The sequence below is a fragment of the Cephus cinctus genome, unplaced genomic scaffold (assembly GCF_000341935.2).
Source record: "Cephus cinctus unplaced genomic scaffold, Ccin1 Ccin1_scaffold1343, whole genome shotgun sequence".
Lineage (NCBI taxonomy): Eukaryota > Metazoa > Arthropoda > Insecta > Hymenoptera > Cephidae > Cephus > Cephus cinctus.
Window position 1 is genome coordinate 438,911 of NW_014333756.1, and position 17,765 is coordinate 456,675.

Below are 17,765 nucleotides of genomic sequence, written 5' to 3' on the forward strand. Positions count from 1 at the left end.
AGGATAAACACGGGTGAAGCGCAGGTACTCAGCCGGTTGAGAACCCCGATATTTCATAGCCTGGACCCGAAGGCGATGTCCAGTGTGCGCTGCGAGGGGGGCCGCGCTCGTGCTTTCTGCGCTGCTCGTGCTCCCAGTAGGAACGAGGTTCCTTGGAAGCACGCGAAGAACGAATAACAATTCTCGGCGGGAGAGTTTTCAGGGGTTTGGTGCGATTGACAAAAAGATCTGTGGGTGATGTGAAAAGCGCGGCCGTGTCAACGGCGGCGGCGTCGACGGTGTGGTGGTAGTGGCGACGGCGACGGTGACGGTGTTGGTATCAGCTAGCGGGAGATTTTGTGACGCGACGGTGGCGGTGACGGTGACGGCTACGGGTACGGATACGGGTACGAAAAGGGTTGGCGTGGTGAATTAAGGTGAAGTGTGGTGAAACGTGTTGGAGGTGATTTTGTACGTGAAGAGGCGTAAAAGGCATCGAAGGCAAGCCGGCGTCCCGCGTCGCGTGTGCTGATTTTGTTTGATCGGTCAACCAAGAGGCACGAGCATGAGTCGCCAGGCCGCCTAGCGTAGTACGCGGCTACGGCCAGAGCGGCGGAAAAATGGCGTCCGATAACGAAGCCTCCTGCGTGAGTGACCCAAATTTCGCGGTGATTTGCTCGTTCCTGGAGTGTTTTGGAAAGTCTTGCGGGATTGAGTATCCGGACATCGCGCTGCTGCAGGAGATGCTCGAGAACGTGCAAGAAGGTAAGCTGGATGCCGGAGTCCACGGGCATCTTCGTTGTTCCCTCCTTCCTTCTATCCTTCCTTCCTTCCTTCCGGGGGCTGTCGCGCTTTGACAAAAGCAACGCGAGTTTATTTGCCCTCGTCTTAGCTAAGAATCCTTACCGTCTGCGTGCGCATTTTGCCCTCTCTTTTCACCTTTTTCGCGATATCCGTCTAAGCTCAGAATACCTTCTTCGCCCCGTTTATTCTCCAATCGTCGATCACTCGTAACCGCGCAAATTGCCGCCTGTATTGACAGATACATTTTATTTGTTTCTTGTTATTATTTTCCCTCGTGCTGCCACCTCCTACATTTTTAACTTTTCATATACACGTGATGCGTTTGAATATGTTTTTTATTCTTTTTTTCTTCTTAGTTATCACAGACTTTTTTATTGCGCTTTTACTTAATCTTACAATTAATGTTTGGGACCTGAATAAAATAATCATGTAATTGAAATGCTTGTTGCGTAGGAAAATTTACATCGTTATTTCTAATGCTTATTTTAATTTTTTTTTATAAGATTGCCATTTGCGAAATATATTAACACATTTTGCCATTTTTTTTCCATATGCATATCTTAACTAATCCTTCGATACCCTTCGATTCACGAAACTTGTATGAAGAGTTTTACATAATAAATTTCACACTAATGAGCGTCAATACAAAATGCATTCACCATGAATTCTAGTTTATGTATAACTATCGACATAGAACTGGTTATTGTTCATATTTTGGAATTATCCTTGTATCAAGGACAATGATAAAGAGCTTTGATCTATTTTGTTGAAAGAAAATGTTAAAAATTTATTATGATTTCATGATCTATACATTTATTAAACACTGATAATTTAATGAATTTGTTATATTAAACACTTTAAAAATATGATATTGATACTAGTGTGTTGTGTTGCTGATTTCAGTCCCACAGCCACTGGTAGATCTTCACATAAAATTGTTGCGAAAAACACGGAAGACAGTTTCTCCAGAGAAGTGGGAGCGAGCTCTTGTCAAGTTTTGCCACACATATTCTAACCAGGATGGTTGGGAACTGGAGCGTTTTGGATATAAGAAAGCTCGCATTGGTGTTAAATTGCGCCTACTTAAGGTATATTTCAAAACATAATAACTGCATGTTAGTATTAAATATATAAGACATAACTAATAACAATATATAATTATAGATGTTTCAAAAGTATACACAGTATAGAGTATTTATGATGAATTATAGGTTTTGTTGGAGGCGCAGTTTGACCTGAATCAAAAGTTTAAAAATGAAGTGAACAAATTGGCAGCAGAGGAGCTGCGTGTGGAACCATTAGGCCGAGACAAGTCTGGTCTGGCCTACTGGTGCCAGCTAGATGAGGAATGTAATATAAGAGTTTATCGAGAAGACTTGGATGAAGAAAATTGGGAACTCGTTGCTAAGTAAGTTATACTTTACTATGCTTTTCATGTCATATTCATTAATTCTAATATGCAAACTTGTATACAATGAACTTTTCCACTTAACTCTAAAGTTAAATGTAGATTTGTAATGAAATTTATATTACTTGTGTCAGGGACCGTGAAGGTGTGGTAAGCCTCATAAGCACTTTGTCAAATGGAGAAGCTGGAGCTATACCTATTAATGAAGATAGCAACAGCCTAGAGATTTCAGAGAAGCCTATAATAGACACTGGTCAAGTAACAACATCTCCAAGTCTAGAAGAGGATTTACCGCAAGGTAATGGAATAAGCGAACAAGTAGAAGAAGAAGCGGAACGTGCTAAAGAGGAAAGCGAAGACGAAGACCTGGAAGACGATCAGCAAGACGAAGATCCTGAAAACGACTGTGACGATGGAGAGGATGAGGAAGACGACGATGATGAGGATCTAACGAATGAAGAAAGTTCCCAGCCAAATACAGAGGAAGATGATTCCCAAGAGGCTCCTGAGAGTCAAATAATAGAGTCAAAGGAGACTAAAATTTCGATAGCGACATCCGTAGTCGTTTCAAAGGCTCCAGAAGAGCATTTGGAAAAGCTGTCAGGAAAACCAGCTGTTGAGGAGAACCCTCCTTCTCAGCATGTAGATGTTATCGCTAGTACAGCAACAGTTGTAAAATTTGCCGAGTTCGAGAAAAACTTACAGTGTCCTAAAAGTAGTACAATTAAATTGGATGTGGGAGATCCGACGCCTTTGAAATCCATCGAGACACCGGTTATAAGAACGTCACCTTTAAAATTGGTGAACATCACCGATTTAACGACACAGTTCGAAGAAAAGTATATGGATTTAAAACCTCCAGTTAGTGCTTTATTACCACCAACAAAGAAGCAAATACTTATGGATGATCCATCCGACGCATTGAAATCCCTAGCAAAAATGTCTAGCAAAAGTAATCTTCCTTTTTCTTCAATGGAGTCTACGATGGTTGTACATCCAAAATTATCCATGAAACCAATAGATCAGCTTGCTGCAAACCTAGTGAAAATGCAGACAGAAAAGTTAGAGAAGCCAAGTGGGGCTAAGTCGCTGGAAAAAATTGCAGAGAATTTAGCCAGAGCGAGCAGCATAGTCGGAACAGTATCAAACGTTGACGAAGACAGGATGCCTCAGGATTTCTGTGCAAGAGGTCCAGTAGATAAACTGGTTGCCCATAGAAGTCATAGAGGTATGGATCTCTCGACTTCTCCTCGAGGATGGGAAACTGCGAGTGACCTCAGCAGACCTGTAGATTTCTCTGGGATCGATCTTTCTAGTCGAAAGCTTTCGAAACCTCCAGATCTGCCTTTGGCGGGTTATAGATCTCAAGATTTCCAACATAGGGAAATGGATCTAAGCACAAGAAAGCCATCTAAGCCTGAAATCCCAACTTTACCGGCATATGATGCTCGAGCCGTGATGATGCACAATCACGCAATGGTTACGGATTTGAGCAAACGTCAAATGTCATTCACTGGGTATGAAATGGGATCGACGTACCATGCCTCCAGGATATCAAACAAAGAAGAGCACAGACTACCAAGCTACACAATACTTCCGGATCCGAGTAAAATTACAGCATTGAGGATGGGTGGACCTGCACTAAAGCGATCATTAGACGCAGAGGACGCACAACAGGATATTTTGAAAAGAATACGAGCTGATGTAATACCCATCCGAGGCACTATGGATAAGCGATCCTTACCCAGCAGCAATTGGAGGGACGAAGTGGGTGAGGCAATAGAAGATCCAGTGATGAAGGTTCAAGGTGAAGGATCGGGCAGTGATTGCGATGCTGTCAATCCTTTATTTGGTGAAGCGATAGAGGAACCAGTTATGTTCTTTTACGGGGAGGGTTCTGGTCAGGATTGCGACACAGGAAATCCAGGAGATGAAACGTCCACCGACAATAAAGAAAGCAATGAATCAAAAAACGAAGCTTGTAGTTCCACGTCGACAAATATGTCTCAAAACAAATTATTGACTGAGTCTAGTAGCGCCCTAAACGAAGTAACCACAGAATCCATAGTGAAGAATAAACCACCGATAAAGATAAATAGAAATTATCAACCAACTAGCGTTAATACCACGGAGAGTTCTGAAACGGTCGTTGAAACATCTTTGTTGGAGAAACAAAAATTCAAGCCAACGCTTGGCGTTCAAGTTTTTGCAAAATCTGTAGGCGGTCCAGTTAAGAGATTGTCAAGGTGGGACGTGGGAAGACCGGATGAAAAAACAGAATGTGACAGCAGCATCATATCCAATGAAGGAGACATATCAATGAAAGGAAATACGAATGAAATTCAATGTCCAAACGAAGAAAAGGAATCGACAGGTCAAAGTGTAACTGAATCTACTACAGAGGGTGAAGCTATAATCAGTACGTCCAGTGAGGATAGTAAAGCATCTGTAGATACTGTAAATGCCAATCTATGCACTAACATAACTGAACAGAGTGACGTTACGCAATCCGATACCTCTGGTGTAACAGATACCAAAGGTAGAAGTTCCGCAGACTACGATTCCACGCCGCAAGAAGAACCCACACACTGTGACTCATCTATGCCTTCTAGTAACGCAGGTGCAACGGAGGCAGTTATTCAAAGATCCTTAACAGAGACATCTGTTGAATCGTTGATCAACGAACATATAACAGAAGATGCATTGGATTCGACCAAAGCAACCTCTCAGAAAGCTGACGATATAAATCCTGAGAATGCGGAGAGTACCTCAATGAGTCCATCGCCTCCAAGATTTTTTTTTGGTCCCAATTGTATTTCGTATACATCGAAAGCCGATGAATCGAAGTGTCAAGTTGGGGAAGAGGCCACTACTTCCGTCGATGAGAAAGTAACAGAGTTGCCCAAAGTGGAAACTGAAGTATTACCTGTTAAAAGCATGGAGAATACGACAGAGAACGAAACAGACAACCCTCCTCAACATTTTAATGTGTCGAAGAACAACAATAATCTACTGAAGGCAGTGGAGCCGCTTAGTTCAGAAACCTCTGGAAGATTTGACAATGCTGAATTTGTGGAAAATAAGAAGACTGAAGTGAAGGAAGAGGAAAACGAACAATTGATCTCTACTCAGTGTCAGTTAACGACTAAGACATCCGAGGGCACTGATGACGCTATTAAATCTATGTTTGAAGCATCAGGTGACGTGAAGCTCCCAGATACAAAAAAAGATCTAGCTGAAGAGTTGGATTTGAAAAACAATTCAAAATCTGCAGAATCAGAAGTGTCTGATGAATGTTTGGGTTCATTCAGTGCTAGTAAGTTATATACTCCTGATAACGAAGATAAGTTGCTTAAATCTAGTTCTGATTCTGAAGAGGATCAGAATGCGCAGGTTGAAAAGAGTAGGTCTATTGGGGATTTGAATGCTAGGTGTAAGCCAGTGAGCTCAGACATTGAATGTCAAGTTACTGAAACGAAAGAGGAGCATTTAGAGGAAGTATCCAATACTGAATCTCCAAAACCAAGCAAGGAAGAAGTTGTGAACGTTTCTGAAATAGATGTTGAAGAAGGTAATTCGCAAGCTCCTTGCGAAGCGCTGACAGAGAAGCCTGAAGATAGAAAAGAGCCTATCGACACTACAGCTATTAAGTCAACTGCACAAAATTTATCAACCGGGTTGTCCTGGTTAGGAGAATCTGACAGTAGTAATTCAGGTGGAACATTTGAATCAACGAGTTTACCACTTCATAAGAATTCAGAGAGAGAAAGTACATCAGTAACTGAAAAAGACAGCCCGGAGAATGTGAAAGGCATTCTGGAAGATTCAAAAAAAGATACAGTGGATTCTTCTTTTGAATATGAAAAAAGTAATGTTTTATCGGATCTGGATGCTCAGGATGATCAGTCCGGAGATACTGATGCTGATAAATTGAAAGGACTTGCTGGCTCTGATGCAGATTCGATTTCCGCAAGTTATGACAAAAACAGCGAGAGGAACGATACATTCTCGGATTTAGGTACTCAAGACGATCGCTCCAGGGATTCGGATGAAGAAAAGCAGAAAGACTTAATAGATTCTGGCCTGAGTCCAGAATCTCCAGAGAAAGAATCATACACTGAATTACTTGAAGAATCCAATATTGTGGATGATAAACCTACTCCTCAAGTAGACGTTAAGGAACTCCCTGCATTTATGTCAAATAAATCAGACTCAGTCGAATTAGTACAGGATGATCCGAGTGTAAAAAGTGTTAATGACTCTTTATTAGGTGAACAAGGTGTTAACAAAGCACCCGTCAAAGAGATTTATACTAACAAAGTATCACCAGCTGTCATCATGGACTCGAATATTTCCAAATCACCAGAACGAATTACAATTGAAAGTAAGAAAGAAGCAGATTCCTCCGGGTTAATAGATTCTATAGACGAGTATGGTGATGATGTGATGGATAATAGAAGCTCAGCGGATCAGGATTCTAACGAAGCAATGGTTATTGATGATAGGCTCTCTGATTCGAATGATTCTTACAAAGACGTTGGTACTGATGATTCCACATCGAACAACGAAAAGAAAACACTTGACTTCAAAGATAAATTACCGACGCAGGATACATTGCAAAAGGACAAGTCTGGTTGGTCTGAGGATAATGACAATTGTAGACGGTCTGACTCCTTTTTCAGATCATTTCCTACTGATAGCGAAGGTGCGAGCTTAGCCTCTGGTGTTGCTAATGTCGTACAGACAGTTACTCACGTGTCCGTTGCAGATGAGAGTACAAAAGATAGCGAAAGTACTTTTGAGAAGAGTGACGAAAAAGATGGAAATCGGTTAATCAAGTGCAACTTCATTACTGAACATAGCTCTTCAGCATCTTTTGAATGCAACGACTCTGCTGCACAGGGTAAAGTGGAATCAACTGCTAGTAGTTTTAACATTAATCTGAAGAAAACAAATGAGTCTGAGACTGTAGATACAACTGAACATCATGACATAGTGCAAGACATTCAAAGCAATGCGGAAGCTGCTACAGTAGAGAAGGGAAATGATTTCGACAAAGATTCCATCGAAGTCGAGAGTCAGGATGCTGATAATGAGCAATCTCTAGTTGCGGATTACGACAGTAATGCTTCCGATGATGATGGTAGTGATGATGTGTTTGAGACCGATAATACAGAGAAGGATCAAATTGATACTGATAGTCCGAAAGAAGATAAAAGTATTCTCAGATTGGAAGATGTCTCTAGGCAGAAGCTCGAAATTGTGAATGAGAAATCTCAGGGTGAGGATCAGAAATCGGAAGTTTCTGAGCACTCGTTAATTGAACCCAGCAGTAGAGAAAGAAAAGAAGAACCACTTGTCTTAGAAACTATCTTGAACAAAGAAGGAGTACAGAACAAAGAGACTGAAATTAAAAATAACCAGATCCCTGCGCTAGCTATTGAAAAGGAAGACTTTCAAGAAGAGGATGAAAAATCATTTTGTAAAATTAATGAAACAACTCAGGGGGAAGATGAAGAAGATTCTTCCATTGTGACTAGTAGTGCAGATAGTCTAGAGAAGGTGACCGTTTCCGCGGATGCCACAGCAATAGATCCAACTAAAGACGAATCTTTTGATAAAAGTTCAGACAAAGAGTATCCAGAAAATTTAGTGTCGAAACCTCAGGAACGCGATTTGGAATCAAAAGTTCAACAAGAAGCTAAGGACGAGCCTTTTGTGATTGAATCGGCATCGGAAATAGTGAAGGAAGATAGTAAAAACATAGAATCCATCAAAGAAGAAGAAGAAAAACCACTTATAGAAGACCTAAGTACCACAGAGCAAAGCTCTCTTTTAGAAAATATTAAACCCTTAAAACCAGCTCCTGAGGACTCTGAAGACTTTGAGGGAAAAGAGTCTCCAAAAGTTGAAGAAAGCTCCCCGTCGTTAAATGCAGTTAACAAAAATAAAGCAACGACAGAATCAACAAAGCGACCGATAGATTCAGATGAAGAAGAAAGCAGTAAAAATGAGAAATTGGTATCGACATACAATGCAGAAGACACTGCAAAGACAGATAACAAAGGATTCTTCGAGGACGAGGAGCCTATTATTCAACCTTCCAAGAGATTGAAAGAGGATACCGGTGAAATTACATTTAACGATAAGAAACTGGGAGTGGAAGCGGTTAACCAGTTTGCAGAAAAACTTCAACAAAAAGAACCCACCATTGAATTGGATACTTCATTAAACCATTCAATGAGTTCCATTCCATTGGTATCGCAGAGTATCATTGAAGATCCCAGTAAATTACAATCTGGTGAAAAAGACATAAGTATTAGAAGTCAGCAAGAACCTTGTAAGCCATTAGCAGTTGCTCAACAGGCTTCTGACAACATTTCAATGGAGCAAGAAGAAAAATTGGAAGGGTTCCATGAAGACAAGATCAAAGAAGGTGCATCCAATCTGATGACAAGAGATGTTAAATCGTTATTGATGGAACATCCGTCTGTGATAATAGATAACAGTGCGAAAGTTGCTATTGTGCAAGAAATGATAACTGCACAACCGACTCACGTAATCAAGGATGATAACAGAAAAGAGGCGAGTAAAAGACTAGGTGATATCTCAACCGTTGACGATTTACCGCCATTTAAATCAAAACCATCAAGTATAAGTCCAACAATCGAGAACACACCAGCTAGTTTAAGAGACACTAGCTTGTCCTTTACAAACAGAGGATTTGGTGTATCAAATGAGTTTGTGAAAATCCCCACAGAGGGTAGTGTTGCTGAAACAATCAGTTCTCAAGTACTGGAAACTGGAAAAATGAAAACCGACGTGTACGGTAAGGTTCCTGCAGAAGCTGTTTCTCTGGAGAAGAGTAATGCTGATACCAAGAAGGATTCTTCCGAGGTTCAAAGTATTGACGTTAAGGATGTTGATATGGAATCTGACGATTCCATGGGAGTTGACAATGACGAGAACGTGTTCAATGAAGTTTCTGAGGATGCAGATCCTCTTGCCTGCACAGAAGGCAACGTAACAGGTAAAACAGGTGACCCTGAACTTAGTCCCAAAATTGGTATACGTGTAAAGTCAGTCTCTGAACTTGTATATGAAGGTTGGAAGCTGGATGGTACTGAGACACCCAAAGTTTCCCGGAAGCGACGTAACAGTACGCACGAGTCAAACTCAGAGGACGTCACCATGAAGCAGGATGCCGATGAAGAGGAGATGATGGGCGGGAAGCGTATAAAGCTAAGAGGGAAACGTTTGCCAGATATGAGGCTACGAAAATCTGTGGAGGACAGTCGAGTGGGTCCAGCTAGTTCAGAGGATGAAGCTGTGAAGAGCACGTCTTTGGATATAGTGGAGGAAGATACCAAAGAGACCAATGAAGATGCCACGGCTGCTGACATTTCTGCGGCTGAGAAGAAAACACGAGGAAGACCTAAAGGAAGAAGGAGACGGGGTCTTAAATCAGGAAGTCGAGCCTTAAGGGCAAAGGCTACTGACCGTACGCCTTCTGCTTCGGAAACTCCTGAGCTTGCTCCTGATAGTACACCCATTAGTGACGCTGCGATGGAGACACCGACAGGTGCACAGAAGAAAAGGAAAAAGCGTAAGTTTCAAGTTCTATAATAAATTTCCATCTTTATTTCAAGGAAAATAATTTCTCGATTTAGATAGGATTATCAATGGTAAATAACCTAGTATATGCTTATTTCTAGGAAAAATGGTGCTAGGTTTAGAAATTGGTAGAGATATTGTAGTACCAGATGCGTCGGGTGGCTTGGGACCAAACGAGCCGCCTGTCAGACAGTCAAGACGAATAGCACAGTTGAAGATTAAGGAGGAAGCCGACAGAAGAAGAATCGAAGAAGAAACTTTGAGCGAATTAAAGGAAAAGAAGGATCGCGACAGCACTGAGAAAAAGAAACGCAAGAAACAGAAGGTAAGTGGAAGAATTCATTGAAAACTCTCAGAATGAATGATTAGTTTATTTTTGCATTGAAAATTATGGAAAATATTTTATTACTTTTTAGGCTGAAAGCGACGAGGATATTGTAGTAAAAGATATTGAGAGGGAATCGAAGATAAAGAAGAAATGGAAGAAGAAAAAAAAGAAGAAAATGGCTTCGAAATTTAACGAGGCTCATCCGTGGCAGACCTCGTCCGGTTCTAGTAGTGACGAAGATGATGACAATGATGATGACGATGACGAAGATGAGGAAATAGAAAGTGAAGGATCGTTACTATTCAAGAGTGATCATGAATTTTCACCAGAGAGTGATCTTGAAAAGGATGAGGAATCAGAACCGTTACGAAGAGCTCGCACGGCTCAGAAAGGTATAACAAGTATAATCAATTGGACAAAATATTTCATATGAATAATTTCTAGTACAATTTTAACTGTGCTTTTAATTTCAGCCCAAAGCGATGACGAGGAAGCCGATGACGAGTATGCGTGTCAAAAATGTGGAAAAGCTGATCATCCTGAATGGATACTCTTGTGCGATACCTGCGATAAGGGTTGGCATTGCTCCTGCTTGAGGCCAGCACTTATGCTTATTCCTGAAGGCGACTGGTTCTGTCCACCTTGTCAGCACGTAAGTCATGCAATAATCGACAGACACCTAAAAGATGAAGATTAATGGTATCTAATTATTTATTTTAATATTCAGAATTTACTGGTAACGAAACTGCAAGAGAGCTTAAAGAAATTCGATCAGACGACGAAACGACACGAGAATGAAATATTGCGTAAAAAGAGGCTAGCGTTCGTTGGTATAAGTTTGGATAACGTGCTCCATAAAAGTGAAGCTCAACGGAGTCACAAAGAATCCCGAACATCCAGTCAGGAATCCGACAATGGTAAGTCATGCAATTTATGTATTCTAGTTTTTAAATTATGTATGATGCTACTATTCCAGTAACAGAATGCTTTTGTCTTATACGAAAGAAAAATGTAATGCTTTATATTTTTTATTGTCTATTAGATTCCTCGTCCTCCTCGTCTGTATCAAGCTCTGGTAGTTCAAGTAGCGGGGAAAGTGAACCTGTATATCAGTTGCGAGAAAGGCGTTGTGCAAATACGTACAAATTTAATGAATATGACGATATGATAAACGCTGCTATTCAAGATGAGGTGGAGGCCGTTCAAGGTGCTGGAAATCAAGGAAGAGGAAAAGATATTGCAACTATTGTAAATGCAGAGAAAGAGGAGGCTCAGGTGGGAATGAATAATTAATTTAACGAGTGATAAATTCGCATTGAAATTTTATTAATGCATTCTGTAATTTTTATCAGGCGGAAGCGCTAAAGAAGAAGCAGCTTGAGGATGAGGAAGAAGAATCGAAGAGAAAGTCGGAAAAGGATAGCGACGAAGATTACAAAGCGGAGAAGGACGATGACTTCGATGAGGAAGAGGAGGAAGAACGGAAAATGACTGCTAGGAAATTATTGGCGCGCAAGAAGCATCGCAAATTGAATAGTCTAGACATTAGTAGTGAAGACGATCCTGAAAGTGATGTAGACTTCAAGGGCTCGAGTTCGGATGATGATGAAGATCTTGAAGACCAGTCTACGTCATCCGACGATAGTTGCTTTGCTGAAACGAGAAGACGTGGCAAGAAAGGAGATTCTCGTCCTGTAAGGAGATCTACCAGAGCCAGAATGACACGTTACGACGAAGACTTCAGTAATTGTTTTTTTACATTTTTTTTTCTCAATATTACATTAAGTCTGTAGGAGTGTTTTATCTGCAATTCACGTACCATTATTTCGTTACAGTTAATGATGACAGTGACGACAGTGATAGACCAAAGCGGAAGAAGTCTAAATCCGCATGGGATGAATCTGAAAGTGAAGATAGCGACAATTCGTGGAGACAGAAAAAGAAAAAGTACGTTGTTATGATTTAAGTCAATTATTAGTTTCATTGCAGATTATACATCTTTTTTGTATTACAGGAGTAAAACCATTCAACCATCTAGAATCAGGACTTTATCGAAAACAAAGTCGAAAAAGAAGAAAAAGAGGAAGCGCATAATTGAGTCTGATAATCACAGTGAAAATGATGAAGAGGATGAACCAAAAATGGAGGATCCTGAAGAATCGGAAGAACTGGAGGTTCCGTCGCAATTAGATATTGAACCAGGATATGAACCTAAAGATAATGAAGCTACCACTATCGAGGAACATAAAACAGAAGACGAAAAACCTCCTTTAGAGCCTTCCGGTGAAGCTGTTGCACCGTTCTTTGAAGAAGAAAAGCCTAAAAAGAAGAAAAAGGTACTTCTAAATTTATACGTTTCCAATAAAAAATGTATAAAATATACAATCAGAATACATTTTGAAACGTGTTGTTTCTTTAACTTATAGGAAAATACACCGAAACAAAAGAAAGTGCCAGCCATTAGGCGAAAGGTATGTTACTTATTTATTTAATATGGGATCTGTGCAGTATCTAGTTGCAGGATAAATATATTATATTTTTGCAGATCATTTATGGTGGTCTCCCAGATGACAGTCCAAGACAAGAAGAGGAAACCCTAAGTAGACGAACGCGAGGTCGAAAGATAAATTACCAGGAGGTGCTGGCATCGGATAGCGAAGAGGTAACGTGTCGATTGCTAAAACATAATTAATAACAGCAGTCACAAAAAGACTATTTGCGTTACTTGCTCTGTGTGTGTATGATGTCCAGGAATTAAAGAAAGCCCTAAGGAAAACCGAGGAAAGTGAAGACGAGTTCGTCGTTAATGAGGCAGAAGACCTGAATGAGGATGCCGAAAAAGATTCAGATTCGGGTAATTAGAATGTCGATCTTTTTTCAATGGATTATTAATTGTGATCTAAGAGATTAAAAATAAAATTAATTTCAGGAGACATATATTCTCCGAAAAAAGAATCATTGAAGCCTAAAAACAAGTCACCGAAAACAAAGAGACCGAAAGGCAGTAAAAGTCCTGCTACAAAGGGAAAAGGGATGAGCGAGGACGAGCCTCCGAAGCAGAGGAAGAAGCCGGGGCCAAAGCCTGGAAGTAAGAACAAGCCACGGCAACCAAAATTGACGATCATGCCTTTAATGAATCCAAAGGGCGAAGATGATGGCGTAAGAATGATGGGCGCTGATAAAATTGGAAATACAGATGAAGGGGTGGCGGCCAAGGTTGATGAAGCCGTCCGAGAAGGAATTCCAGTAGCAGGTACGGTAATGTCTGGAGCGGGTCCAATCGCGGGGGAAGTCGCCGAGGGTTCCCTGACGGGGCTTGGACCCGGGGAACTAGAGGAGCTTGACGAAGAGCAGCTGGAGCAGATGATGATGGAAGACGAGGAGTACGGTAGGCGCCAGTTGGAATTGGCGGCGATTGAGATAGCGAAAAAGAAAAAGAAGGAGGAAAGAGAGGCTAAGAAATTAGAGAAAGCTCGATTAAAGGCCCTCGAGATTTTAGCGGCCGAAAGACAAAGGGATCCAAATGCACCGGAGGGGACCGACGGAGAGGCTCCAAAAAAGAAAAAACGAGGTCGCCGCAGCAAGGCGGAAATACTCGCCGAGCAAATGCGGAGAGACGGTGCTCCCAATTTGGGACCTACTGCTTTAGGCTCTACCATATCTCCTAATATAACTCCAAGTATGACGCCTAATATGACTCCTAACATAAATCCTAACTTACCTGCAGTTATGACTCCTGAAACGGAGAGGACAACGGAAGGGCATATTCCTATCATGACTGGACCAGACGGGCAGCTATTCAATCCTGATGGATCACCAATGAAACCCAAGAGAAGAGGGCGTGGCAAGGGTAAGAAAACTCTTGCACTGGAAGCTGCTCGAGCTGCAGAAGCAGCGGCGAAGGCTGCAGCCGAGGGTGGTCTCATTGGAATGGGAACCGATTCTAATTCAGAAGCAAAACCTGATGATATCCCAAACGTACTTCCTACTCCAGGTAGCAGTACCTCTGGTTCGGCACCCTCAACACCGCCAGCGAATGTCGTGCCAACGCAGGGACAGCCTTCGGGTCAGCCAACCAATCCTCAGCCGGTCTACCCATCATTGCCACCTAGTCAACAGTCTTCCGTTATCACGAGAATGCTGCAATCGCAGCCAGTTTCCAGCAGCCCACAATCCTTCACGGCTGCGGCAGCTGCGATGGGCCACAAATACTTTGGCGCACCGAATGCGGCAGGTCAGATGATGGGAGGACCACGTTCCAGTTACGACATGCAACCCCGCGGTAGGATTCCTTCGCCATACCGGCAACCAGGTCAATCCCCAATGCCCCCGCACTTCGCGGCTGTAAGGTCAGGGACCCCGCCTATGAGGATGAGGGTACCTGGACCACAGATGTATCACACTCCTCATCATCCCATGGATCCGTCGCCTTCGGGAGGTGGACCCATATCCATCAACAGTCGGGATCGTAGCTCTCCCCTGGGTCCAGGTCCAGCTATGATTCCACCTGCTGCTGGAAGTCCCCTCGCCAAGGGCGGACCCACTCCCCCGCCGCCACCTTACGTAAGAGGCGGTCCTCCACTCGCAAGATTCCCGGACAACAGTCCTATGGGTCCCAGACATCAGATACCTCCTTTCTCTAGCGCTTCACCAGCTAATCATAGTATACAGCAAGCTTCTCCACCACCAAATCGGCCACCTGGTAATTTCTCGCCTTATCATCCACCTCCACCACCAAACTATCATTACGGTGCTTATCCTCCTCCGCCGCCAATGTCCACGGCGGATGATGCGGCGGCTTATCAAGGCTCTCCCTATCCAGCTGAACACTTTTCGACACCTGCCGAAAATCCAGCTCCCATACAAGCGCCACCACCTCCTCAGCCTCAGCCTCCTCAGCCACAACCGCATCCTAGTGAAGCTGCTAATAGCAACAAACAGTACGATGAAGAGGGCTCGGGTGAATTCGGTGGTTTGGTCTCGTACTTTAGCAGCCAGAGGGAAGATGACCTCGACTCGTAGCATGAGGGAGATCTTGGCCAACCCTGAATCGCTAGATAGAACTCACCACTTTTTGTAATGTAAAGGCAAATCGTAACCTTTTGCTTGAAGAATGCACGGATTGATCGCATGTAGTTGAAGATAGTGAATTTATATGGTAATTTTCTTGGGACGTAGGCATGAACTTTTTTTTTTCACATAGTTGATGTGGAGCTTTATCAGGGGAATAGATATATTTGCTGATTTCTTATCTGCACATTCTACAATTCTTAGCAGAATGTGCAGATAACACCAATCAGCTTGAGTCTCTGTGCTCTTAAGCAGAAAGTTATGTACAACCTTCGCCTTTACAATGAAAAGCCACCAGAAGGTAGAAATTCAAGGTTGGCCAAGTAAATGGTGTTGGTAGTGCAACATATATATTTCGTAACTAAATTCTTCTTATAGTTTGGTTTATATATTGGGAAAATCGCATAAACCAAGGAGGTATACAGTGAAGTAGCAACTAATTGAAAAATAAAACGAAAGAATAGGTGAGAGTAATGCTATGACGACTAAAAAAATTAAAAATACAGATCTGAGACATGTTTTATCATTATGACCGTTTGGTGTACGTGCGAACGGTATATTCAAAGTTACTTCCAAGTCCATTATTAGTGGTTGTAGAACACTTTTTCCAGACGATACCTTTATTTAAAAAGAATCGGTTGTAGTGCTAATGGGAAAAAAAGTATATTGACAAAATCGGCTCAGGTGCCGTTGTTATATGTATATATGTAAATACAGTAAGTCCTTTAGAGTATACTACATGTACTATATGCATAGTCAAGCAAAATACCATAAAATGAGTTAGTGCAAAGGGCACAAATGTAATATTTAAATTAAATTTGAAAGGAATGGTATCTGATTATAATAAATTAACAAAAAAATGGTGTGAAGACTACTACTATAATTATTTATAAAGAAAAGATTAAGAATTTATAATAGGCAGTATATTGTATTTTACAAATTTTACTTGATAATTATACGAGAAAAAAAAATTATTAAATATATAATTATAGTACGTCGAAGAATATGATGCTGTCATGTAACAAAATGGAAAAGCTCTTTCTTTATCTTTCTTTCTTTTTTTTTTTTATTTCGTTCTTTTTTCTGCTAATGTGGACACAATGTAATTATAATTCTGACTTGAAAGATTATTCAAATAGTGCGCGGCCGAATCAAATTTTACAAGAAGGAAATCGTAAATTATTTTGTTTGTCGCTATGTCGGTATCGGGTCCGGGATGATATAAGAGGCAATTCGATTTAACGTTACAAAAAAAGAAAGAAAAATAAAAACGCGTTAATCGCATTTCAACAGAAAATCCCTGAATGATTACTGTCAAGCGTATTACACGGAATCATTCATTAGTTTTCGAGCGTGGAAATATTGTCACAACTTGCATTCGACAGCCCCATGTTCCTTGACTTTGAATATGCCGCTAGTGGCGCTGCGCAGCAGAAATCATGTATCTGTTTAGTTATCACACGTACGTGCATACCTAATATAAATAGAAGTTATATAAATAAACAAAAAGATATTACATTATCTTAGGATTAGCTGCTTGGGATAGTTTCCTTTACTTCTAAAACGTTTACCACGACAGAACGTTTACACAAACAATGTAATCGAGGGTTTACGATCGCTAAATCGCTAATTTTATTATTTTTACACTTAAACAATGTATTTTGATTGTATGTAGTTTTGCTGTACAATCTGTCTTTTCTTTTTCTCTCTTTCGTTTCTTTTATATTTTCCTCCTCTAACGTCAGTCTTGTGACACATTTTCGAGTCGTTCATTATTGAATCGCACTTCAAGGAATGCTGTACTTTACTCCGAAGGACGATAATTTTTTTTTTACTTTATATTAATTAATAACTGTATCTTTAATGCCTTACGTTTAAAATGATTTTTTTTAATAGTATCACAATCAATAAGCTTTTCGGTTCCATCAGCTAAGCTAATGGATGAAAAAGTATAATGATATTCGATGCAACAACACGGGGAATCAATGCGTCTTCGATAAGCCAAATGATTACTTCATTGATCAGAGATTCATTTTTCATTGTTATCCGTTCAGAGGTAACTGATTGTGCAATTTATATTTGACTTCTGAACGCATAACGAGAATATTTCGAGTTCATCGTTGTGTTGCATTTATCACGAGAGTAACAAACTCCTTGAAGTGTAGAAAGATAAACGTGTTGTCTTGCTGAGGCAATAGAAAATGTGGTGCAGTAAAGCTTTTGTTTTCATAAGGGTCTAGACCAAATGTCATTATATTACATGTTGTAGCCTAAACACAGACATTTTGTAATAAAATTCAATATATTGAAATAGTACTGTGAACCCTTGTCGTTTTAATTAGTCATTAATTATTACATTCCTTATGATATAATGTGTAAGAGTCTGATGGATTACAATTAAGGTGTTATTTTGAGTAAGTTTGAGCATATTGAAGAGGAATCGTTCTTTTCTTTTTTAAGGAATTTTATGTACTTTGCATTCAAAACTCCATTTAGTGGACGCTTTGAGGGTCTTTGATGTTTCTTGATAGAGGCGCTACTGTTCAACAGAAATAATGAACA

The 17,765-nt window shown here is 40.9% G+C and overlaps 1 protein-coding gene across 5 annotated transcripts; it reads left to right on the plus strand.

The window, feature by feature from the left end:
• Positions 1–74: 74 nt before the first annotated feature.
• LOC107272973 lies at positions 75–17,526 on the plus strand. 5 transcript variants are annotated; one of them, XM_025090284.1, is made up of 18 exons: positions 75–744; positions 1,687–1,871; positions 1,995–2,191; positions 2,326–9,797; positions 9,907–10,130; positions 10,222–10,525; positions 10,607–10,785; positions 10,861–11,050; positions 11,176–11,408; positions 11,486–11,876; positions 11,969–12,080; positions 12,148–12,469; positions 12,560–12,604; positions 12,679–12,795; positions 12,885–12,987; positions 13,063–13,386; positions 13,861–13,983; positions 14,128–17,526. In XM_025090284.1, the coding sequence occupies exons 1-18, from the start codon at positions 600–602 to the stop codon at positions 15,153–15,155; spliced, it is 11,694 nt and encodes a 3,897-aa protein (XP_024946052.1). In that variant the 5' UTR covers positions 75–599; the 3' UTR covers positions 15,156–17,526. The 5 variants fall into 5 exon arrangements, with proteins under 5 accessions (XP_024946052.1, XP_015606188.1, XP_015606184.1 ...); XM_015750702.2 differs by having other exon boundaries at positions 13,861–17,526; XM_015750701.2 differs by having other exon boundaries at positions 76–744; positions 13,063–13,983.
• Positions 17,527–17,765: the final 239 nt, after the last annotated feature.

What these genes read in the sequence shown, in the direction of transcription:
- LOC107272973 (XM_015750698.2), top strand. Translation starts at nt 600, where the DNA reads ATGGCGTCCGATAACGAAGCCTCCTGCGTGAGTGACCCAAATTTCGCG. An exon ending in AGCTCGCACGGCTCAGAAAG is followed by an intron (nt 10,526 to 10,606) that starts GTATAACAAGTA and finishes TTTTAATTTCAG; the next exon opens with CCCAAAGCGATGACGAGGAA. An exon ending in TGCCAGCCATTAGGCGAAAG is followed by an intron (nt 12,605 to 12,678) that starts GTATGTTACTTA and finishes ATATTTTTGCAG; the next exon opens with ATCATTTATGGTGGTCTCCC.